Source organism: Nipponia nippon, unplaced genomic scaffold (genome assembly GCF_047370975.1).
Source record: "Nipponia nippon isolate SJK-2023a ecotype South Korea unplaced genomic scaffold, ASM4737097v1 scaffold_19, whole genome shotgun sequence".
NCBI classification, from domain to species: domain Eukaryota; kingdom Metazoa; phylum Chordata; class Aves; order Pelecaniformes; family Threskiornithidae; genus Nipponia; species Nipponia nippon.
In genome coordinates, this window is record NW_028262335.1 from 1,709,966 (window position 1) to 1,732,952 (window position 22,987).

At 54.4% G+C, this 22,987-nt stretch overlaps 3 protein-coding genes and 1 long non-coding RNA gene across 9 annotated transcripts in view; 3 read left to right on the plus strand and 1 right to left on the minus strand.

Annotated features, from left to right (window-relative positions):
• The window catches only part of FBXO42 (F-box protein 42), a 48,596-nt gene extending 47,586 nt beyond the window's left edge, over nucleotides 1-1,010 (minus strand). The window contains exon 1 of the mRNA XM_087755169.1: nucleotides 852-1,010. The gene's annotated coding sequence lies outside the window, so the exon portion shown is untranslated. The remainder of the gene's footprint in view (nucleotides 1-851) is intronic.
• Nucleotides 1,011-1,089: 79 nt separating this feature from the next.
• On the plus strand, nucleotides 1,090-2,958 carry LOC148056008 (uncharacterized). Its single transcript, XR_015704204.1, has 3 exons — nucleotides 1,090-1,599; nucleotides 1,719-1,845; nucleotides 2,615-2,958. It is a non-coding gene; the product is annotated as an uncharacterized LOC148056008 (long non-coding RNA).
• A 370-nt stretch (nucleotides 2,959-3,328) lies between these two features.
• Nucleotides 3,329-16,179, plus strand: SZRD1 (SUZ RNA binding domain containing 1). Of its 6 annotated transcripts, none has more exons than XM_087755125.1 (5): nucleotides 3,329-3,443; nucleotides 13,415-13,464; nucleotides 13,687-13,764; nucleotides 14,454-14,708; nucleotides 15,285-16,179. In XM_087755125.1, the coding sequence occupies exons 1-5, from the start codon at nucleotides 3,393-3,395 to the stop codon at nucleotides 15,385-15,387; spliced, it is 537 nt and encodes a 178-aa protein (XP_087611251.1). In that variant the 5' UTR covers nucleotides 3,329-3,392; the 3' UTR covers nucleotides 15,388-16,179. The 6 variants fall into 6 exon arrangements, with proteins under 6 accessions (XP_087611251.1, XP_087611254.1, XP_087611253.1 ...); XM_087755126.1 differs by lacking the exon at nucleotides 3,329-3,443 and adding an exon at nucleotides 10,563-13,195; XM_087755128.1 differs by lacking the exon at nucleotides 13,687-13,764 and having other exon boundaries at nucleotides 3,330-3,443; nucleotides 14,457-14,708.
• A 2,193-nt stretch (nucleotides 16,180-18,372) lies between these two features.
• On the plus strand, nucleotides 18,373-22,942 carry NECAP2 (NECAP endocytosis associated 2). The gene is made up of 8 exons (XM_087755124.1): nucleotides 18,373-18,530; nucleotides 19,217-19,317; nucleotides 19,422-19,526; nucleotides 19,988-20,069; nucleotides 20,629-20,737; nucleotides 21,125-21,302; nucleotides 21,445-21,529; nucleotides 21,929-22,942. Exons 1-8 carry the CDS (start codon nucleotides 18,424-18,426, stop codon nucleotides 21,975-21,977), a joined length of 816 nt encoding a protein of 271 aa, XP_087611250.1. The 5' UTR covers nucleotides 18,373-18,423; the 3' UTR covers nucleotides 21,978-22,942.
• Nucleotides 22,943-22,987: the final 45 nt, after the last annotated feature.

Sequence of the window (22,987 nt, forward strand, 5' to 3'; positions counted from 1 at the left end):
CATCGAGACGAGCCCCTGCGGTGCCTGCTCAGCCCAGCCCCGTTGTGACAAAAAAAAAAAAAAAAAAAAAAAAAAGAAAATAAAGCCATTACCAAACCACCGACAAGAGATTATCAGCGAAGACAATGAGGAGTAACACCCCAAACCCCGTCAGGCTGATAAATACCAAGCTCGGCACCACTATTGATTTAATATAATGCTTTCAGGACCAAAACAAATACATATATATACATACGGTGAGCAGCACGTGAGGTACGAAGGTGGATGCGAGTCGAGATATGGATTGGCACGGAGTTATTTGGAGAATATCAGACGACTGAGCCTCACCTTTGTTTTTACACGCAGGAGACGTGAGCCTTCGGGGCACCCACAGCACCCTGCAGCACCCGTCCCCCCGCGCTGCCAGCCTCCGCCTTGGCGCTGCCCGACGCCAACACTGATTTTTGGGGGGAAACCTGGGGTTTTGGGGAGGGTGCGTATGCAGGTTTTGCCCACCCCAGGCGCTGAGGAAAACCCCGGGGCTGCTTTCGCCTTCCTCGCCCCGGGGCTGCCGCTGCCCTCGGCGGGCAGGGAAGGGGCCTCCCCCCTCACCGGGACCGGGAGCCCTCGGGGGGGCTGCAGCACCCGGGGGGGCTCTGCCCTCAATGGGGACGCCCCAAAAAGAGGTAAGGCAGGGGAAAAAAGGGGCTCAAGCCCCCAAATAGGGGGGTCCCCTCCAGGAGAGGCCTGTCCCGCCCTGAGGGGCCTGGCGGGCCGGGCCCGCCGCCGCCCCGCTCCCCGGGGAAGGGGCGCTGCCCACCGCCCCTCCCGTCCTTCCCCGCGCCGGGGAGCCGCACCGCGGGGCCGCTCACCTGCCGCTGGCCACCGCCCGCCGCGGCTGGGCCGGGCCCTCAGGGCTGGAGGCGCCGGGGCCGCTGCCGCCGCGTCGCCCGGGTGACGGCTCGAACCGGCGCCGCCATCTTCCCTCCCCGCCGCCGCCGCCGCCGCTCACGGCCGCGGCGGAAAGCGCGCTGCGCAAGCGCCGGCCGGCCCCCGCGTCACATGACGGCAGAGGGGGCGGGGAATGAGGATCACGTGGGTCGGGTTCGCCATGATGGGAAGGTCAATTCCCCCCACCCTCTCCCTAACACTGAGGCCTCTCTGTAGCGGGGGGGGCGCCGCCATGTTCGGAGGGTCTCGCCAGGGGCACGCGCACCGCCCCGCCGCCATGTTGGAAGAGACGGGCGGGCGAGGCCGCCATGTTGGGGAGGTCGGCTCTGAGGAGAAGGTGGCAGGGCGGCTCCCTCGCCTCTCCGGCCGCCTCGCAGGCCTCGTCCACCGCCCTTCCCCTCACGCTTCACCCTTCCCCGGGCTCCCCTCCTCAGTCACCCCCCCCGGGAGGCACGGCTGGGGGCCGGCGACCTTCCGTACCCACAGGGCCAGGGTCTCCCTCGCCACTCACTGCAGCCCCACCGTGTCCCTGCCTCTCCCCAGAGGCCTGGCTGCCTCCTGAGGCGGGGATGGCCCGGCAGGGAGCATAGAGGGGACCCATCCCCAAAGGACGGCGGGTGCCCATTTCACCACGGCGCTGAGGAAGGGAGAGAGCCCTTCCCCGCGGGGGTACGTATGCCTGAGCACGCGTTTTGACATGCCGTCGTGCTTCCGAGTTGTGGGGTGACATTATTCCTCTGGGAAAGGGGCAGAGGAAGGTACTGCTATCCTCTCTCTCTCTTCTGCAGACCTGCGTCTCCCACAGAGGTTGCTGCTCAGCATCCCGGCCGCGCGCCCTGCCGAATTGGATGCCCCAGACGCCTTGCAGAAAGCTGGGATTTTCTGAAAGGAGACGTGGAATTCGTCCATAAGCATGTAAGTAACCCAGCATTCACCCGGGTGTGCGTGTACAACCGTTAAGATCGCGTTTCCAAAAGATCCGCGGTGCTCCCATGTGGCTTTGCGGGATGCTCGCTTTAAAAGAAGGGGTGCTGTGGCCAGGAATGGGATTTCTGGCAGCACGGATAAAACCAGCAGGATGGAGGGAAACGTCCAAGAATAACGCCGCTGGGACGCTGAATAGGCTACGGATCGAGCCAACAATGCTGGGCACCGGCTGCTTGAAAACATGGTTCCTGTTTCCTTCTGGAAAAATCCCAGAGGATGGGTAGGAACAACCGGAGGCTGCTGCACCCTTTCCTCCCACCCGCACCGCTCCCGCGAGCCCCGCGCCTCTCCCAGCGAGCGGAGACGCCGGCTTCCACCCCTCTGGGGTGCCGAAAAAGTTGAAATCCCAGGATATAAATCCCCCCCGACCCCCCTACGCCCCTCAAAACCCTGCTAGCGGCTCTGCTTTGGATAAACAGCCCCCCAAAACTCGGCTGCGAGAGTGCCCAGCGGTTCCCTGCCCGGATTTTGGGCTTGGGGGGCTGCAGAGGGGCCCAGGGCAAACCGCAGTGTTCATGTCAGGATCTTTTTTAGCTGGAGTATTTATTTTTTTCTTTTAAGAAGCCGGTCGCCATCTGCCGGCAAGCTGCGGCTCTCGGGTGGGGTGTTTGGGGGAAAATTTAAGGATTTAAGGATTTAAGGGCAGTTTCTGTAACTCCTTGTCCGAGAATTTGATTTATTTTTTTTTTTTTTTTAGGATGCTGGAAGGGGCGTTTAATTTTGCAGCAAGCAAAATGAAATGCAGCCCTCACCCCAGATACCTTTGTATCCCTCAAAGCAATACATTGGTGTGGTGAATATCCCGGCTACAAACGAGATAAACCCCATAAATTAGGTTTATTTGGGGGAAATTCAGCTGTTTTTAAAGGTCGGAGCTGAAGTTGAAGCTGAATCTCCCTTAGGAGGTTTAAGAGTAGTTGAGGGCTTAGAGGAAAGGAGTGGGCGATGGAAGGACACACGGACACCTCGATGCTTGCAGGAGGGATAAGATTTGCTAAAAACAGGGCGGCTGCTTTGTTTGATAACCCCTAAATTAAGGAAAACCGCCCCAAAAACGCCAAGCTGTTTGAGCGCGGAACCGTAGGCGCTGCTGGCGCCTTTCCCGCGCTGCTGTGCCTTGGGGTGTGCTGTTGAGCAATGCGCTGGCTCCGGGGAGGGGGGGGAGGGGATGAGTGTGCAAGCGTGAGTGTGCAAGTGTCACACACGCACACGCGTGTGCCCCCCACCCGCTCTCTTTGGCCGGTCCTCCCGCCCGCCAGGGGGCGCGGGCGCGCTGCGCCCGCCCCGCCGCACGTGGCCGCGCGCGGCGCCTCACCGCGCCTGCGCTGCCGCTGCGCCCCCCCCTTCCCCCCCGGGGTGCGCAGGCGCGCAGGGCGCGCGCCGGTAGGCGGGGGCGGCGCATGCGCGCGGGGGGCGGCGGGCGGCGCGCGCATGCGCGGGGCGCGGGCTGGCGGCGGCGGCGGAGGGGAATTAAAATGGAAGATGAGGAGGTCGCCGAGAGCTGGGAGGAGGCGGCCGACAGCGGGGTGAGGGCGGCGGCCCGGGGCGGCGCGGGAGGACCGGGGGCGGCGCGGGGGAGAGGGGGAAGCGGCGCTGGCGGCGCCTGAGGAGGCGGTGGGGCGGCGGGCCCGGAGCGCCTGCTAGGCCTCTTAAAGGGACCGCGGCCTCGGTAGGCGTGGGGGGCTGCAGCCCGGTCCCAGCCCCTTCTGCTTGCCTTCTCTCCATCCCCCGGTGCCGGGGCTGCCGCAGGGAGCCCCTCCCTGCCCGTCCGCCCGCCCCCGTTTTCTGCTGGTGTCCAAACCCACTCCTCTCCCCCCCCACCCACCCCGGCCTTGGGGGGCTGCGGGCAGGGCGGCAGCGGCCGGGCAGGGCGGGTCGTAGCCCAGCCCGGAACAAAGCTCCTGCTGGCGGGGAGCACGCGGTAGGTGCTGGGGGGGATGGCGGGTAGCTCGCTCCCTCTGCTGAGGAGCTCTGATAAAACGTGCCTCCCCGGCGTCACTTTGGCCCTCGCAGGGCCTCTGGGGAGAGGCGGGTGGGCTGCGTCTCTGGGGTGTAGCGGGGGAGCCGGGGGTTCCCGTCAAAAGCCCTTTGTCCCCCTCGCTCGAGATGAACGTGCTTCTTCGTTAGCACAAAACGTGGGGAGTCGTAGCGTGGCCTAGTGCAGCTTCCAGGGTCGTAGCTGAAGTTCTCGCCTGCTTTTCATAGCCAGCTCAGTAGCTGAAGTTTTCATCGCGTCTCTCACGCTGAGAGACTCGGAAGCACTTCTGCGTGTTGCTCGTATAAAATAAAATCATTATTTTAGCAGGAGCGCGGGCGGGTGATCTGCGGGGTGTTCACGACAGCGCGATGAGAGAAAGGAAACCGTCTCTGCCAGACGAGCTCCTATTTTAATAAATTCAGCGGGGTCATTAATGATCAGAGGGCAGAAGAGCTACGTAACAATGACTCAGTGAGAAGACAGAATTTGATTCTGGTCAGGAGATTGGGTTACGGCTGGCCAGAAAGAGGGGAGCAAAACAGAGCCGGTAATTCAATGCCCTCGCCAAGCGGCGAGAGATGCCAGCGGCAGGCTGGCGGCGTAAGCGAAGTGCTCACCCTCCTCTTGCCAATGCCGTGAGACTGCAGTCATAGGAAGCCTTGCGCCGGGCGGCAGAGTTAATTCCGGCACTCGTTAAATCGTTCCATGAAGGGACATAGCTTGTGTCTCGGGAGCTGGTGATAGCTGTGGCCTTGAGTAATGGTTTAAAATGGTAGGGCTGCTCAAATCCCAGCCATCGGTGTCTTTCCTCTTTGTCCTTTCAGCTTGTACCTTTTCGGTGTTCTTTTAAAGCCCCTAGAAGGAAAAATCTCTGTCACCTGTCCTTTCTCACATCCTTTTCCAGTCCAAACGGCTGAGAATTCGCATTCATAAACTTGGTGGTGCTTGTGCCACTGAGCAGAGAGATTTCTTGAGGAGCCGCTGCCACATTTGCAGCTGCTTTTGCAGTTGTCGGGGCTTTGGGTGTCTGCAAAAGCAGTTGGAACCACAAGAAAAGCGAGCTGTCTGCGGCAGGAGTTCTTCTTACGTTAAGTGAAGAGACAGGAGCTGCCTTCTGGCATCCGTCGTGCTTTAGAAAGGTCATTTTCAAACCCTGCCCGGCGGGAAGGAGACCCTCTGCTGCTGGTGGTGGCTGCAGGAAGCGAAAAGCAAAGCGGTATGGAGCGGAGGAGAGCCCAACCTCATTTTTTGTGGACCGAATGGATGCTGGTGCAGTCGGGGACTGCAGGCTCTCTGCGCTGCTACAGAAATCAAAGTTACCGGAGGTAGGCAGGTTGAGAAAAGAGGAAGAGAGGGCAGGAAGAGGCTCCGCTGTAGAGCAGGCAACGTGACCGACTCACTGGTTAGCAGTTGAAAGAGATTTCGGGTGTACCTGCTGTTCTCCGTGCCCAAAACCCTGCTGCAGTTGGCGGGCAGGGGAGCCTGGGGGCTGCCCTGACGAGATGGGCCTTCTGTTGAAGGTGCAAGAGGAAAAATCGTGTGCAGAAAAAGCGTATGAGCTGGCCCGGTCCTGTCATCGCAGGGTTGGTTTGTTTGTTTGTTTTTTTGTCTTAAGGAATTCCCTTTATTTTCTTCCTCCACCTATATCTTATTTGGCGTGGTCTGAGGCGGCACGAGACAGATCCCAGCGTAAAGGTGCAAGGCACGACAGTCTTGGTCAGTAGTCAAGAGGAATATGCAATAAAACATAAAAGACGCCGAGGAGCAGCTTTAAACATGTACTGTTCTCCTAATGCTTTACGCAGTCGAAAACGCGAGTTGTTATTTTTCAGATCCTTAGCACATCTCTGAGGAAACAGCAGTGACGTAGCAGGAGATCCATGGTGGGCCTCCGAGATACATTGCCTGCTTCTCGGCATGTCATTTTTTAATATTCCACCCAGAGGGTGTTCCTTAGGAGAGAAAGTACATCAGATTTTCAGTGCTGGGCCTCTTTTGTGTGTGTAGTTTTTGGTGTTAGGCTGCGAACTTCCGCTCTAGATCCTCAAGAAGGTAGCTCTCAGCAAGAGGCAGTTTTGGGCTGACCAGAGATGCCGTGGCCTCCTAGTTATAATGCCACTTCATTTATCTCTTGCAGATCTGCCTTCCGAAACAGGCAGCACTAAAATCTCAATAAGTTGAGGGGAACCCCCCAAAAACCTGACACAGACCTTCTGCTTTGCTTTGGGCAGTCAAGCAGCTGTAAAACAGATCCTCAAGCATTTTTTTTTTTTTTTGTCTTTAACGTGGCTTCTGTTTGTCTTTTAGTCTTCTGTGTCATCAGAATGACCCAGTGCTTGCCGGAAAAAGGAGCAGCTCCCTGGGTAGGTGCCGCCGCTCGAGCGACCGTACGCCAAGCAGATGCCCTCTGCTCCGGCAGCTTCGCCTACCCCAGGAGTCCTGCAGGCACAGCGGTGTTAGTGCTGGTGCGGCAGAACTCCGTGGGGCCTCTAGATCGGTGTTTTCTAATTGCTAGCTAATTAAATCTTCGAAATCTCTGTGAAACAGAGAGGGTTTTGCTTGTGCGTGAGTTACAGGTGGAAAAAGGGCGAGCAAGTTCTCTCAGTTACGAGTAAGGATCGAAGCACCAGGCTTCACAGACCCAGTCTGGGTTAGTAAACACTAATAGGACTTAATGCTTGGCTTGTTTTTCTTTCGTGTGGCCTAGCTTGGCTTTAGGGAAGAGGGAAATCACAAATGAGACTCTATTTGTGACACCCGAGTCTATTTAACTGCTTAAACTAACAATTCAACGTCAGGTGGGAAGCTGGGATCCAAAACTGGAGTGGAAGCCCCGTGTCCAGGGTCACAGGTAATTCGCAGCCCTGAGTTGGCACTCCTCGGCTGGACTGATCGCTTATTCCTCCGCTAACTAGAATTTGAGTGTTGTCTTAATTAGTAACTTATTTCAAGTCAGAACCCGTGTAGATAAAAATATTTGTCTGGCAACCCACAATAGTTTAAAAAATGTCCTGGTGTGTCTTTTTTCCACTTCAGTTTGCTGATGGACAGTCTGCAGGGCAGTCGGCTCCCAGCTGCTGCCTACAGCCGCCTCGCTGGTGCTTAAAACTTACCCTGCCACAGTCCAGAGTCTAGGTCCCTCGGTTAGACTGCGCCTTGCTTCACCGATCGCCACCAGAGAGAGAAATCCCCCCTGATCATCTGATAACCAGCCGCTTGGGGAGGATGTGAGCAGCCAAGTGTGGGTGACTAAACTTTGTCCCTTGCGCGTGGGGACGGGGATTGGCACCTGCTTGTGTCACGGCGCTTCGTGAGGACCGTTCACCCGGGGTTTGCAAAAAAACCCCTTGTTTCTGTCGTCTCTAAATTGATCGACGTGCGAGTGGCAGAGGGCTGCCCGCCTTGGATTTCGCCCTCCGGCAAAGGCAGCGCCTTCACTGGTTGTAAAGGGCTGAATTGAGGTTTTTGGCTGGCATTGCTTTGAGTTGCTAAATACGATCAAAGTACAGAGAAGTCAAAAGGGAAATATTTGGGAGTGTAACGCTGTGACCACTGTGACCTCCGCTCTGCTAGCTACTTGTGCGATCAGAGGACGAGTTAACGGGTTTTTTGGCACGCAGGAACTTTACCTTGGAGGAAACCTGTGAGGATAACAGCTGATTTGTTGATGTCAGGGCTGCAAGGATGGGTTTTGACTTCACGGACCAAAATGATTTTAGTAAAACTCTTACTGACTGTTTGCTTTAGGTGTTTGTAATTGGTCAAAAAAATCTTGAAACTGGGAAATGAAAGTTTCTGTTCCTACTGCTCAGCGTTGCTTAGGCAGGGGTAGTTTATTTGATGAGGAAAGTGATGCTTGGAGGTTGGGAACGAACGGGTTTGGGATGTTGCAGCAAATCCTGTGCGGCCCTGCCTGGGTCACCGGGGAGCGGTCTCTGTTTCGTACCCGCTCTCGCGGACCTTGATGAGCGTCTGGATGTGCCGATGGACCCCGCGCAGGGACGTGGGTGCAGAAGGTGAGGGTGATCCTCTGGATTAAGGGATGTACCGATGCCTTTGCGAAATAACATGGAAATTAGAGGGCTTTTGCTAAGTTTTAGCCTCTTTTTTTTTTTTTTTTTTCTAGATTGATAAGGGGTATAAATATATTCCCAATCTGGATCTCGGAGGAGCGTCTGTGCGACCTGCCCGCTGCAGGAGGTGCGAAGGGTGGGGAGGGAGAAGGAGCTGCAGCCCTCCCAAATGCTTTTCCCCGCTCCATAACATGTCCGTGCTGGGAATACCGTGTGGCGCCTGCCAGGCTTGTTCCCAAAAATACTCTCGTGTCTTGTTTCTCAATATCCTAGCTGCCGAGAAGTGTTATCTACCTATGGAAGATGTAAACGCCAGCGCAGCTTAAAAGCATCTGCGGCTTTCTTGGGTACGGTCCCCTGCCAGGATTTAACGTAAGCGGAGTAACTTGGAGAATTAATTAATGGAGCAGTCTGATTCCCAATAGCCTCAGGAATTGGAATGTTCCAGTAATTAAGAGAAGATTAATTTATCTTCAGAGGAAAGAAATAGGTAGCTCATGAGAAGTCAGCTTGGAGATATCTTAGGATTATCTACTTCTGCTCTTACTTGATGGTGTTTTCGGTGAAGGGGTGAGTTGGGTATCTGCAGCTGTAAGTTGCTGGGTACCCGTGAACAGCTTTGGTAACCTCAGACGTTAAAACCTGTTTTTTTTTCCCTAAAGAAGAGAACATTAGCCAGGCCTTGAAATTTATCTCCTGTCCTTTAGAAAATGCCAGAGTGTCTGATGGTGCTTTTACTAACCAGGTGAGGCTTTGTTTTTAGCGTTGGTGTGAGAGGATGCGACTCTAGACTAAATACCCTCTTTCTGGGTTTGATCTCACATGTTATTTGAGTGAGCAAGGGTTGTGTTCAGGAGTAATCTCCAGTAAATGCATCAAAGAATGTGGTTAATGGTTTTCTAGAGCTGCATATTTGAAACGTTATCAAATTCCAAGGAGAGCACAGGTTCTTTTATCAGTGACTATCCTGTGCTCTGGCAGGGGGGCTGGTAGGTGTCTTGATTTCTGCAAAGTAACCTAATTTTGGAGGTAGAGGGGGAAATAGCCTCCTAGCGTAAGGGATTTGTAGGAAGGCCAAGTCTCTGCCTTCCTTCAAACATTCAGTTGTGATTACTCACTAAACTCGAAATAAAAAAATAGCTAGTGGTTATCTTGTTATTCCTTTCCCCCGTATCTGGAGAGCTTGGAGCTGCTGTTATTTAGTCTATTTAGAGAGTCTTTGCTGGCAACGATGTGCAGGATAGTTCTTTATACGTGCGCGACGCATTATGGTTATTCCAACAAAGTTCTTTAGACGACAACTAGGGCTGACTCGGGCCTCTCTGCCTGTGCTTTGCAATGTGCCGGAGAACCGGGTTTGCTTGGGCTGGTGCCTAGACCCCGCGTGAAACCGTGATCCATAGGAGGCGACCTCCCTAGGGGCATCCCTTCCTACAGGGCATGTTTCTGGGGTGTCGGGGGGGAGCATCTGTCTCCAACTCGCCAATAACATCGCAAAATTATCGGCTGTATTGGTGGGGTTCTTATTTAGGATGACAGACCGTAGGAGTGTCGGATCTAAGCAGCAGGTTTGTGTCTTAGCGTCCCTGTCCAACCGCTTTCCAAGCGGTATTTTATTGATCCTTTTATGCATTGCTATTTTTCTCAGGGTTAAAGGGTAGGACGGATGGCTGTGATGGGGCTGGAGTTTAGTTTCCATTACATCCTTGTCTACAAATGCAGCTTAAATGTCAAAGAACAGTGTCTTCTTCAAGGTGTTTGTTTGAGTACTTTTTAGTATCTAGACATAATAGCACTAAAAATAGTTTGTTGAGATTCTTTACTAATCTTTGGGGAGGGCGTTTTGAACGGGGGTGTAAATGAGGCTTAGTTTTTGGTTATACAAATAAATTTATTTGGGAAATGAAAGCTAGTAGAGCCTCCTAAGAAGATTAATAACTGGTTTTTGTACGGTGCGACCTGCCCAGCTGCTGGGTACGTGCAGCGTGATGTCCTCGAATGCCAACTCTGATTGCCTCCCCTGCGAGCTCGTGCCTTTGGGTTGTTGTAGCGCTTCTGGCACTTGCCCTGTAAGTCAGGTCCTAATTTTATCTCGTTACCCACGCGGCTCGGTGACAATGTGACATAGCAGTGGAAACAGAATGACATCAGGAGATGAGCAGATCTGTGGAGAGCAGCGGCAGGGATTTTTTTTTTTTTTTCTTTGTTAAGAATAAGCCATGTCAAGGTGTTTCTGCTTCTCAAGCTTGTAAATTTGTGCAGCGTGATCCCCGTCACGAACTGCTGCCTGTGTGAGGCTGCTAACGTCTTGGGTTGTTTTTTCAGAGTGATTAAGGGCTGCCCATTTGAATTGGCAATGCTCTTCACGTTCAAACGCCTCCATACCTACAATTTCCAAACACAGTAGTATTAAACGCCAAGAGTTTGCAGTGCTGTGGCTTTTGCTGAGAAAAGAGGGGGTCAATCCCTGCATTTAAAAAGAAAACACAACTTCTAACACATCAAGACGTGTGCGTGAGGAGCTGCTTTTTTTATGCTGGCCATCCACTTGGAACGCAAAGGTAAAACTTTTTCTACCCAGGCGTTCAGTGAATGTCTGGAGGCAGCTGGAATCCCCTCAGCAGCGCCGGGAATTACGAGGATCATGTAAGACTAACAGTTGTTTGGATGGAGTGAGAGTGATACGTGTATACTTGGTGGGGATGATTGTTTTATGTTATTCTGCCAGGATTTCTACGTGTGGAGGAAGCCTCTTGTTTTGGAGAGTACATAGTGGTTCTAACAGCTGCTGATGTTGTAACTTGGAGGATATTTCAGCTGCCCGTTTCTTTGCTCCTTGGTGAGGAGCTCCCCAGGGTGGCTTACGAACCAGGACCGCGCGCGTTCGCTTAGCGACTGCTGGCAATTATGGAGGGATAAGAGGTGAAAATATCAAGTATTTTGCACAAGTTGTCTGCACAGGAGTAGGAAGGAGTGAAACTGAGACTGTGAAGGGCTCGTTTGGGGAGGGGTGTCAGGATGGCAGAGTTTGAAGGATTCTTTTGAGTAAGCTTGTATGCGTTGAGCAGATTAAAGAGCTGGGGCTTTTTTTTTTTCCCTGGTAGGGGAAGCTGCAGGTTCTGACGTCAGAGGATGCAGTCGGAGGAAGCCTGGTATGTGTGAGGGTGTGGAGAGCTATCCAGCAGCGCTCGGAGTCGGTGTGACAGTGGCATTAATCAGAGTGTTTTTTAGCTGCTGAGGTCGAACTGACGCTTTGCAATTACAGGATCTCATAGCCCTTTGTATGGACCGCAACTTTAGCCCCAGGACTGGCCTGCAAAGCCACCAGGAATGTAGAAATGTGGCTTTTGTCAAAGCGATCTCTCCTCTGCCAGAAAGGAGAGAGGTGAGAGCAGAATGGAGCCTTCGTCGTGGCTGCCGTGTGGCTCGTCATGCTTTTGTGCCCCACGGCCCTCGCTGTGGGCTGTCGAGCTTGTCTGCCCCACTTGAGTGGTTCAGCACTGTGGTTCCGAGTCGCAGCTGGCTTCATAGTCGCTGCGCGGCGCCGAACACAAAGTGAAATGAGTTGCGATGCTCTTAGGCGCGCTTCACCCCGTCTCCGCCCCGTCTTCCTGTCGTTCCTCTCCCCCACGCGCTGAAGTATTTAATAAGGGATATTTAGGGAAGCTTCCTTCCAGTCCACCGCTTCCAGGAGGCCCTGGGGAGGCGCGGTTAACTATTTGAGTTTGAAAAAGTGTTTTAAAGACTCTTCTATAGCCGGATATAGCCTCTTCTGACGTGGTGCGGGCAGATGAGCTAACCCCTTCCCCTTAATTGGACTTTCATTGTTTGCTGCCAGCCGCTCTGCAACATCTCCATCCTTGCTGGGATATCCGTTTCCCTGCTGCCTGTTCCCGGACAGCCATTCTTCTGTTGTTGCAGGCAGCTGATGTGTATTTTCTCCATCCTCCTGAGCAGCACTGGGATGGGATTTTCCTCCCAGTCCTCCTGAAGGAAACTGCAGGTGTGTTTGCCTTCCACAGGAGGCTCTAGCTGTGACCTGGCCTTCAGCTCAATGCCACGCCAAGCCCCTGGCTGGTTTTGTCCTTACAAATCACCGGTCGCCTCCCAGTACAGAGTTTGGTAGAAAATTCAACCTCCCACCCACCATTTCTCTTGCCAAAATGGTTTATACCTATTCCCTTCTAGATGGCGGCTGCTGTGAGCTGTCGGCCTGTATAGCTGCGTGACCAAGAGCGAACACCGTGGTTTGGCATCTTGTAGCGACTTGCATTCATTCCCTGCTCACTGGGGCATTGGGGAATTGCCGTGCAAACCAGTTTCTTTACGGGGTTGTGCCTGCTGTGGTTTTTGACAGCAGGGTAGGCTCCGCTGGCAGCGAGCTTTCAGCATAGTTAAGCAAACCGGCCTGAAAAGTAGAGCAGCTGCGTCCTGCCAGAAGCTTGGAATTTCCTTCAGTATTGCCAGTTATCGGCTGGCGAAACTAGGACGCTCTCAGGTAGTTTTTTTTTCCCTCTTCATTGATGATTAAATAAAACACATCGCTGTTTCGGAGGCTCTTTTAATAGCATCGGCAGTCGTGAGAATCTAAAGATATCAGCGAGGTTAGGGAAGGTGACCTAAAGAGAGACTGGGGCTGAAAGCTGCCTTTATTTTTCTATTTAGCAAGGTTTCTCTGCATAATTGCTGCGATTGCAAAACGTAAACACCTTTGCTAAGGTAGACGCAAGCCTTGGACAGAAGTTGACATGCTTAAAGCCACACTCTGTTGGCATTCAGGGCTGATTAATACGCCTTTCCGCCGATTGATGACTCGGCAGCTATGTTGCAAAGGGAAGGAGAAGCGCAATAAGGCTCGGCTCTGCTCCGGCGAGTCCTTGGGTGCATGTCGGGCAGGGCAGGGACTTCTTTGTGAAGGAGGGTTATTGCAGCAAGCAGCAGGAATGCGGACCTGCCGGCTAGTCCGAATGGCTGCAGGCTCCAGGGCTGAGTTGCCCTGCTGAAATCAAGCGTGTGGACTGATGTGGATCGTCCCGGCCGGCTGCTGCTGCTTCTCTGCCCGAGAGGTTTGGCACCGGTTCCCGCTCGGATCTGGGAATACCTTGCTGCGTATTCCCGTGGCTCTTTACCCTTAATAGAGCTTTCTTGCCGGCCGAAGTCCTTAAAATGAAAGATGAGCACCTCGCAGCTGCCCTCTCACCGTGATACGCAAACCCCACAGCCTGCTGTAAGTGTATTAACGGCTACGGTAGAATAGACGTGGTGGTTTTGCTTTTCTCTGCCTCTTGATTTGCAAGTCATCCTCAGATGGAGACAGATGCTCTCTCTGCCCCCTTTATGGTATCGCTGTACGGAAGAGCGAGATGAAATGTGCGCGCAGACAGGCTCAAACTCCGATCTCCAGGACGAGCCTTCAGGTTCTTATTTTTATCTCCTTCTTTCGTAGGAAATAGACAGACGGTTGGAAAAGAAGCTGAAGATCACGCAGAAGGAAAGGTAATGATGCTGCGCGGTTCGGTAAAAAACCTTGTTTTCCTGAGGTGCTGTTGGACATCTGAAGGCCAGGGGTGCGGGAACGGTGGGGAAACAGCTTCAAACTGAGCAGAGCGCGCTGGGTTTGAGTTCAGCAATAGGGAATCTCTGTAATCGTGCCACTAGATGGCCCTTTCGATCCATAGCGGGGTAGCGGAAAGCTTCTTGAGAGTGATTTTATTTCAGAGCCGGGTCTTCCAGACTGGATGTAGCTACAGCTATGGGGAAGCCATTTAAGAAAAAGACACTCAAAGGAAGAAATGGGTGAGTCAGGTAATCCCAACTTATGGCCTTAAATTGGCTTGCCGTGCCTTGCATCAGTAAGACTTTCTTTTCCTGCTTACTTTGGGTTGGGGTGGGCGTGTGTGTGTTACCGTCTTCTAGCAGAAATATTTCTAATCCCTTCTGACAAGTCTTGTGTTGTTGTTTTTGGGGTTTTTTTTCCCCTTTGATTCTTAGTAGGCCACTTAGAGTCATAATATTACTTCTCTGGGACTTCCGCACAGAGAAGGGACCATAAAAAATATTCACATGGTGAGACGGGGGCCAAGGCTGGCTCTGAGGAGTGAAATGGCAGGGTTGAAGCGGAAGGCCGGGTATCCTGGCGAGAGGAGCCCTAAAAGTCCTTGCAGGGAATGGAATCAAGGTGCTTATACCGATATCTTCGAATAGAAGTGCTAAAAGCGTTGCCCAGCGTCTGCTTCCCTTTCCTTCGGTCGAGTTTAAAGGTGTCGAATGCAGCAGGAACTGGTTTTCTGTCCCTTCTGAGCTAATCTCCCGCAAACCTGCCTGCTGCTCTAGTTTAGGGTTACAAATATAACGAGGTCTTTAATTATTACAGGCTGCCTCTTAATCACGGGAATGACATCTGACTGGGAGGAATTCACACGCAGAGCGAAAAACACGCTCACCGTAGAAAACAAGTACCAACCGAATGTTTTTCTTTTAAACAGTAGAAAGTCAAAATCTCCTCCTAAAGTGCCGATCGTGATTCAGGACGACAGCCTTCCTGCAGGTCCTCCCCCGCAGATCCGCATCTTGAAGAGGCCGACGACCAACGGCGTCCTTAGCAATCCCAACTCCGCCAGCAGACCGGCCTTCCCCGTGAAATCCTTGGCGCAAAGGGAGGCGGAGTACGCGGAAGCCAGGAAACGAATATTGGGCAGCGCGAGCCCCGAAGAAGAGCAGGAGAAACCCATTCTGGATAGGTGAGGAACCCATTCTGGATAGGTGAGAGCAGCCTTTCCTGCCGCAGCAGCTTCACCTGTGCTCCTTGCAAACACCTTCCTATCTGAAGGAGGGGGACGAGCTCCTTGAAGAGTAAAGCGAGGCTGGCAAGGAGAAAGGAGTGCTTCGTTAGCAAGCAGGGCGTCATAAATCTCAGATTTCTGGGAGTTAAGGGAAGTGCAAGTGCCTGATAAGGCCACAGAGGCTCTCTTAGACCCTTGGAAGAGCGTGCTGGGGGTATAGAGAGGAGTGCGGACAACCAGAGTTATCCTGGCGGGACATTTCCTCGTCTTTCCTGAGGTTTTGACTTTAGGGAGCTGCCACCTGCGGGCGGGAGAGTGGAGGATAAGCGCTCTTAAATGAATGCGGGTTGCTTGGAGGCACCGTGCTCGCCCTTTTATTTGCAGCCTGGCTCTCGGCTGCTCTTTGGGAAGAAACGAAGCGCCGGTTTGATTTTGGTCGCATTCCCCGTCCCGGGGAGCACCGCGTGGTGACTGAAGGCGAACAGCGTGACGCGGCCGTGTTGCCCTCGCCTCTCATCTCCTTTCTCCTTGCAGGCCGCCGAGGATCTCCCAGCCGGAAGACACCAGGCAGCCCAACAATGTGATCAGGCAACCCCTGGGTCCCGATGGCTCACAAGGCTTCAAACAACGCAGATAAACGCGGGGCGAGCGATGCTGCTGCGGAAGGCAGGGTCCGCCGCCACGGGTCGCGCTGCCGTGACGGACAAACGGACTTGAGCAAAGGGAACTACCTGGTTTATTTGCACTGTGATTCCCCTTTGCTCTGCCCACTGTGACCTTCAACCCCACGCACTGTGACCTCCCCTCTCCACCCACTGTGACCGGCAAACCGAGAAGGGCTGTCCCCAAGTCGCTGTTAAAGGAAAAGGGGACGAGGGGAGGGGGTTCTAAAGGACTCGGACGGGTGCAGGGAGTTGCGTGTGTGCCACTTGGGTTGAAGCTAGCGCCAGCAATAACGTTTGTTGTACTCATAGCCTGGGATTTAAGGAAAAAAAAAAAAAATGGGAAGCCTCCCCAGACGCGCGTGTTGTCCTCATCACTTTAAGAGCAAGCTCTGTTTCAAAGGATCTCTTTTCTTTTATTTTTTTTTTTTCCTGTTTGGTTTCTGTATATCAGATCAACGGAGTGCATGGGAAGGGTTTTAACTGTTTGTTTTAATTGAGAGAGGTAGTTAAGTGTTTGAAAAGCAGTTTCAATGGATTTCTGCGACTTTTACCGGCTTGGGTTTGGCAAGCTCTTGCTTCTCCTTCTCTATTTCTGCCGCTGCCAAGCACGTGGAAGCGGACTCCGGATACCTGGCCTTTCCCATCGTCGCCTTGGGAGCCGGCGGAGTCCGACGACGTGGTTTACGTCTTGCACCTGTTAAAGCTTGGCTAGCATTTTCCGCTGGCTTTGAGGAAAAGCTTAAAATACATCTTTTTTTGTTTGTTTTGTTTTTCTTTTTGTATTTGGGGAGAAGGGAACGTGGATGGATCCCATGAAAATGCCTGCTGCCCGGCCGCTGCTTGCGGCAGAGAGAGCCAGGCGGCGAAGAATTAGGGCCGCGTTGCGAAGAGGAGAATAGCCGACAGCGCTCCGGTCTGTGAAATAAATTCGTGGGGAGGAGCCCCGCTCCGTGCGGCCCGCGCTCGTCAAGCGGCTGGCGTAACGACGGGGAGCGGGATGTCCCGAGGGTCCGGACCCGAGTGGCTTAACGACATCTCGGTCGCGGTACGAGCTGCGTTCGCCTCTGGAAATGACAGACGTCGGGAACAAAAACCGGCTTGGATAAAGTCTGGATGATTCCCTCCCTCTTCCTGGCGGCAGCTGGATTCCCCGCGAGGCTTCAGGGAAGGGATTTTCCTCCTCTGGCTCCCAGGAAGAGGACAGGGAGGCTGGTGGTCCGCAAGAACACGGAACTTCGTCCCCCCGGATGAAGCTGACCTACCTTAATATCGCTTGATATCGAGGGATTAGATGAACACTAAATGCTCTTCTCGGAGGGGACGGTACCTAGAAAACCATTTCTGGTTATCGGCGGATTATTTTGTACGGGTGCGGCCTTCCCTGCTGCTTCGTGCTCAGTAGGTTCAAGGGTAAACGAGCAAATCTTGACGTCTTCTACGCGAAGGGAAGCAACCGTACAAAAAAAAAAAAAAGTGTATGGAAATAACGAGTTAAAAAAAAGAAATACCGGTAAAATAAAACTACCTGTGTATAAAAAGAAGCCGCTAGAGCGTTAATTAGCTGATTAAAGCTGATTAAAGCACTGAGGATGGTGGCGAGGTGGGGACGGGCGGGCAGACGTCCCCCGGGCATCCCTGACTGATTTTTTTTTTTTTTTGGGGGGGGGGGTCCTGTATTTGTGCCCCCGCCGCAGGCTGGTGGTCGGGGCGAGGCCCCGGAGGGAGCGGGAGGGAGGAGGACGTCAGCAATAACTGTAGTCATCGCGCCTTTCCTTAATTATTACGAAAAATAGCTTTTAATGGCCAAAAAACCCCCAAAATCCACCTGGTTCCTGGTGTAGCTGGCCAGTGTTAAAGTTGCTGCCTCCTCCGGCACCGAAATCTCCATCTCTGGCACCGAAATCTCCATCTCTGGCACCAAAATCTCCATCTTTGGCACCGAAATCTCCCGGCTCCTCCGTCCCGGTGACCAGGATACGTCCCGCCCGCGGGCAGGGCTCGGCGGCGTTCCTGCGGGAAGCCCCTTCGCCCCGGCACGGTGGAGGATAAACACGGTACCGCGTGTTTTCGCCCCGAAACGTGCGCCGAAGAGAAAACGTTTTATAAATTGTATTTTAAATAAATGTCTTTAAACTTTTAACGACTTTTTTTTTTTTTTTTCCCTCTCCTTTATCCCCGTCTCTCGCAGGGGCTGCTGCAAGAGGGATGTTTCGGTGGCAGCTTAAACTCCCAGCAGGAGTAGATGCTTAAAAATCCGTCGGGAAGGTAAAATCTGGGAGCGTGCGGCCATAATTGTGCCGGTATTTACCCAAAAAGGGGAAATTTTCCCCCGTCTTTAGGGTCGCTGGGGAGACGTGGTCTGAGGAGGGCGGGAGGTGGCAGCGGAGGGAAGCTGTGGTTTCCAAACTCAGGCGTGAGCTGTGCTCATGCTACCTCTCATCCTGGAGGATAAAAGAAGTGATTTTTACTTTATTTATTTTTTTGCAATGCGCCGGCCTCCCCCCTCGGGTGTTGCGCTCGATAACCACCGGAGAAGGCGGGCAGAGGCTGTTGGGGTGCCTCCGGCCGAGGTGACAGGAGTCAGGGTGCACTAGCAGCTTTTAATTCTTATTTTTAATATTTTTTTTTAATGTGAAATAAGGAAAAAATGTGAGTTTTAGTGACTCGGCGTTGCTCAGTGGGGTGGAAAGGTGCTGCAGCAGCTCGCCCGGCTGGCAGCGTGCCCTGACAGGGGCCGAGGCTGGGAGCTGGCCGCAGCCGGGCGCTGTGCAGCCGCTCCCCACCACCGCGTACTGGTTCCCAGTTCCAGCAGCTCACTGGGACCAGTGCCCCCCCCCACCTCCCTGCAGGGGAACCTCCCGCCCGCCAGGGGGCGCCGCGGCGGCGGGTGCGGAAGAGCCTCCGCTCCCCTTCGCCCCGCCCGGGGAGAGGGAGGGCGATACCATGGAGGCGGGCCGTACCATCGAGGCGGGGGGGGCCAGAGCGGCGGCGGGTGGAGTTCCGCCGCGATGGCGGCCATGGCAGCGGAGGAGGAGGAGTACGAGGCGGTGTTGTGTGTGAAGCCGGCGGTTCACGTCTACCGGGTGCCGCCGCGGGCCTCCAACCGCGGCTACAGGTGGGGCCTGCCCCTCTCCCGTGGCCCCTGTCCCGCTGTCGGGCGCCTCTGCCCCGCCTTGGGTTACATGGCGCCTGTCCCTTCCCTCCCCATGGGGTGTCTGTCCCTCCTGTCATGGTGGTGTGGGGGGGTTCGCCCCCTCTCCATCAGGTGTATGGGACCTGTCCCCCGCCGTGGGGCAGCGAGGCCTGCCCCTCATGAGGTATCTCTGCCCCCCATCCCGGCCCCGCGCCCCCAGCGGGGTATCTCCATTCCCCCCCGTATTTCGGGGCTCCTGTCCCGTCAGCCTTCGGACCAGAGTAAAGGCTGGCCTGGCAGAGCCGGGCTGTAGCTTAACGCAGCTCAGCACCTCCGAGAAACTGGCTTTCGAGCTGGAGATCCTGCAGAAAGGGAAGCGAAACCTCTTGTGCAATTCTTGCCTGCTCCCCGCCGGGACCTGGCGCCTGGTTTTGCGGGGGTTGCAGCTGGTTTGGGGTGAAATGGGAGGTGTCGTGATGAATCTACCTCATTCTGCAGTGAGTGTGGGTGCAAGCGGGTTCTTGCGTGCGCTGCTTCTGTGCTGTTAATGAGGGGAGTCGAGCAAACGAGCTCCGTGGCGTGTTCTGGGGGCATTAAAATAGATGGGTGGCGTTGTTCGGGATGTGACAGGCGGCTCAGACATCGGTCGCCGTTTCCTCTTTCTCCAGAGCTGCAGAGTGGCAGCTGGACCAGCCGGCGTGGAGCGGCAGGCTGCGGATCACCGCCAAGGGCAAGATTGCGTTCATTAAGCTGGAGGACAAGACCTCAGGTAAGGAGGAGGGAAGACGACGGCTCCGTGCCTCTTCATGGGGAGGAAGACGGCACAGAGACGCTACGTCCTGGCATTAACCCACTCCCGTTTCTCTTTTTCAGGAGAGCTTTTTGCCCAGGCGCCGGTGGAGCAGTTCCCTGGCATCGCTGTGGAGAGCGTGACGGACTCCAGCAGATATTTCGTCATCCGGATTGAAGACGGGAACGGTACGTCGCGATACGTGGGGAACGGGTTGGGGGAATCACCTCAGAAAGTCTTCAGTGCCCTCACTGCTCTTGTTTGTGAAGGATCCCTGCTTTCAAGGGCTAAATGTTTCCTGCATACGGTGGCAAGGGAATGAATTATCTTGCTCCCACGCACCAGCCGCGCTCTGTCCTTCACCAGGGATAAAAACAGTTTAATTTTGCTGCTTGGTGTTAGTGCGAGGACGCCTCTGCGTGCAGGATCATCATCGTGATGCCAACCTCTGCTTTGGCTTGCTGATATTAATTTAAAAGCTGGTTTTACTAAGCCTGTACGTGCAACCAACAAGCTAAAGATATCTCCAGTCCCATATCTCAGTCTCTGGAGTCCCAGCTGGAGGCACGGCCGGGTGTGGGATGGGATATCCCCTCTCTCTTCCTCCGCTGCTTTGTGATTCCAGCCCTTACTCTTCCTCCTCCCCCAGGCCGCCGGGCTTTCATCGGAGTCGGCTTTGTCGACCGAGGGGACGCTTTTGACTTCAACGTGGCTCTCCAAGACCACTTTAAGTGAGTTCGTGCCTCTCCCCGTGTCCTCTCCGCTTGACTTTTTTTGCAGCTGTCCCCCAGAAGCGGTGGGGGAGAGGAAGCTGCGAGCTCCTACCGCGCTTGAGCGGGCAAGCGTGGTGTAAATAGGTGGAAACGCCTGTTTCTCTGCGCAGCCTTTGTGCAGGCAGCTCTCCCTCTCACAAATGTTTCCCAGCAGGCTCCCAAACTGGGCTTCCCAGTCCAAAATTGGGCAAATTCCCTTATTCCTTTTCATTTTTTCACGTGCCATCGGTAAGGGGCTGCTCCTGAGGGGCTGGGATGCTGCTCCAGCTCCTGGCAGGTAGCGGGGCTTTGGGGCAGGACAGAAGGCGCTGCTGGCTGGAGGATCCATGCGGCGGGTAGGAATCGTTCCCCCGGTGCTGCCCGGAGCGCGTCGCTCCGTCAGGCAAGGTCTCGGATCACGTTCAGCGCCTTTAAAGAGCTGCTGCCAGGCAGAGGGGATGATCTTGGGCAGGATTTGTCTGGGAGAGCCTCAGGCTCGTGGCTGATGTGTCCTTTTCTGCTTATTTAATTCCTGCAGATGGGTGAGGCAGCAGAGCGAGCTGGCCAAACAGGCCCAGAACCCCGACCAGGGACCCAAACTGGATCTGGGCTTCAAGGAGGGGCAAACCATCAAACTCAACATTGCGGTGAGGGGCTTTTCCGGCTAAATCTGCTCCCGACTTTCCCCTTGGGTGGCACAAGAGGAAGCGGTGGCTTCGTCCCGAAATCCCCGTGCAGGGAGAAGCCTGGTGCAGAGCCCTTCGTGATAACGCTGCGTGCAGCGGTTTGCAGAGGGGTTGTGTTATGATTCCCGGTTACAGAACCGGGTCTTTGGGTTCGTGGTGGGGATTTGTGGGTAAAAACCATCCTTGGTTTGACTCCTCTTCCTCCTCCAGCAGCGGGACATCGCAGCACAGCAGTTTTTTCCCCCAGAATAAAGCAATTTGGCTTCGTGCAAGCCGTGGCTGGGAGGAATCACGCTTCGGCTCTGGATTTAAACATGATACCACCCAAATATCCCTCTCTTTTTTCAGAACATGAAGAAAAAAGAAGGAGCAACGGGGAACACCAGACCGCGTCCTGCGGGTCCTGGGGGTCTGAGCTTGCTCCCACCGCCTCCCGGAGGAAAATCTTCCGCTCCGGTTTGTCCTTCCGGAGAGCGGCCGTCTTCGCTCTCCGCGCCCACCCAGCTCCCGGGCACCCCCATCACAGGTCCGTGGTCACGCAGCGATGACTGTAAAGCTCTTTAGAGTCAGTTTTATCCATCAAAGTTGGGAAAACAGAGGGAGAATCTGGGAATAAGAGTGGGCAATAACTCCTGATGTTTGTTTTCTCTCTTCCTGACTGCCGACAGACTCCCTCTTGTCCTGGCCGCAGCCCGCTGCTGCTCCCTCTGCCGCCGCCGCCGACGTCTGGGGAGACTTTGCCAAAGCGTCAGGGTGAGGCCGTGTGGGGTTTGTGTGTGGCACGGGCGATCCCCGCAGCGTTAGAAAACCCTCATCCGGACCAAATCCCGCTGGTTTTGCTGAAAACCCCTGCTGGGGCGGGGGCACCGCTCCACCCAAACACCCGGGTGGGATTTAGAAGCGGCTCTGACAGCGTCTGTTGCAAATTCCCCGAGTTGAGCGCAGCTCCGTGGGCACTGCCTTCCTCTTCCTCCCAGCGCCGGCGGCGTGCCCCGTCTTCCTCCGCTGCTCTGGGCTGCTCTGTGCAGCAGGGAGAGTTTTGGGGCGACCCCGGGGACCCATTTCTGGCTGCCCAGCTCCCTCCCTGCGTCCCCCAGTCCCTTTCAGGGTCTAAAACCTCTTTTTTCCCCTCCTCTTTTTCTCTCTGTCCAGGTCAGCTTCTAACCCGACTCAGGCAAACGCAGGCTGGGTTCAGTTCTGACCCCAGCTCCTCATCCGCTCTTCCCCGCACGGGTGCTGGGATCGTCATGATTCCTTCGGGACCAAAGCAGGGGCTTCGGGACACCCCGCTCCTGCCCTTAAATCCCCCGCGGCATCGAAATGCTGAAATAAGTGCCGGAGAGCAGACAAACGTGCCTTAAAACACTCTGCACCAGCACCCTCCGCGTCGGGGGGCCTTTTATTTTCTACCTGGATCGCAGCAAACCTCTGAGGCTTCTCCTTTCTGCAAAAAAAGCCGTCAGCTTCATCGCCTCTCCTTAATAACGAGAGGGCGGGCGAGCGCTCAGAGCAGGACTCTCGCTCGCAGCGCTGCCCCAATTAGGGTAATTTTCCCTAAAGGTTGATGCGATGGAGCCTCCTCGGAGATTTCTCTGCTTTCTCCTCGCATATTTGGGCTGGATAAATCCTTCCCTCGGCGGGGAGCGCCCTCCCGGAGCCGTCTCACCCGCAGAACCCTGCCGAGACGTCGAACGTCGCCCCGATTTTATTCTAAGCGCTTAAGCCTCTGCGATGCGGGAGGTGGGGAGCCCGACCGCTGCGTTTCGATGCTGAAATTCCTCATTTCTTGCTCTGGGAAGTTTGGTTGTTTGGGTTTTTTTTCCCTCCTCTATTTTGAAGACAGATTTTTTTACCTCTTCCTGCGGACGTTTTATTAAGCAATATATGCAATGAAAGACAGAACGGAGTCGGTCTCTTTGACAGAGCTGGGGTTGAGATTCTTCTTTAAACAAATAAATATTTTCTTACCTATTTATATGAAGGCCTTTCAGTGTACAAAGTCCTGCTTATTTTTTTCCAGTGCCTCGGATTTTTATTATTTCCATTTCCAACTGGATGACGAGCGTTTTGATTTCAGAGCTTAACTTTGCCTGGCAGCGAGCGCGCAAAACCCAGGTGAGAGATGTAACACTTCAAAGCAAATAATAAAATGGTTTTGGTGCCAAATATGAATTTTTTTTACCTCCCCGTGTGGGCTCGGAGGGGCCGTGA

Excerpts from the sequence above, each read along its gene's own strand:
- SZRD1 (XM_087755126.1), top strand. The coding sequence starts at position 13,142 with ATGAGCACCTCGCAGCTGCCCTCTCACCGTGATACGCAAACCCCACAG. Across the intron at positions 13,465-13,686 it reads AAGATCACGCAGAAGGAAAG|AGCCGGGTCTTCCAGACTGG; the intron begins GTAATGATGCTG and ends ATTTTATTTCAG. Across the intron at positions 13,765-14,453 it reads ACACTCAAAGGAAGAAATGG|TAGAAAGTCAAAATCTCCTC; the intron begins GTGAGTCAGGTA and ends TCTTTTAAACAG.
- NECAP2 (XM_087755124.1), top strand. The coding sequence starts at position 18,424 with ATGGCGGCCATGGCAGCGGAGGAGGAGGAGTACGAGGCGGTGTTGTGT. Across the intron at positions 19,318-19,421 it reads GCTGGAGGACAAGACCTCAG|GAGAGCTTTTTGCCCAGGCG; the intron begins GTAAGGAGGAGG and ends TCTCTTTTTCAG. Across the intron at positions 21,530-21,928 it reads GACTTTGCCAAAGCGTCAGG|GTCAGCTTCTAACCCGACTC; the intron begins GTGAGGCCGTGT and ends CTCTCTGTCCAG.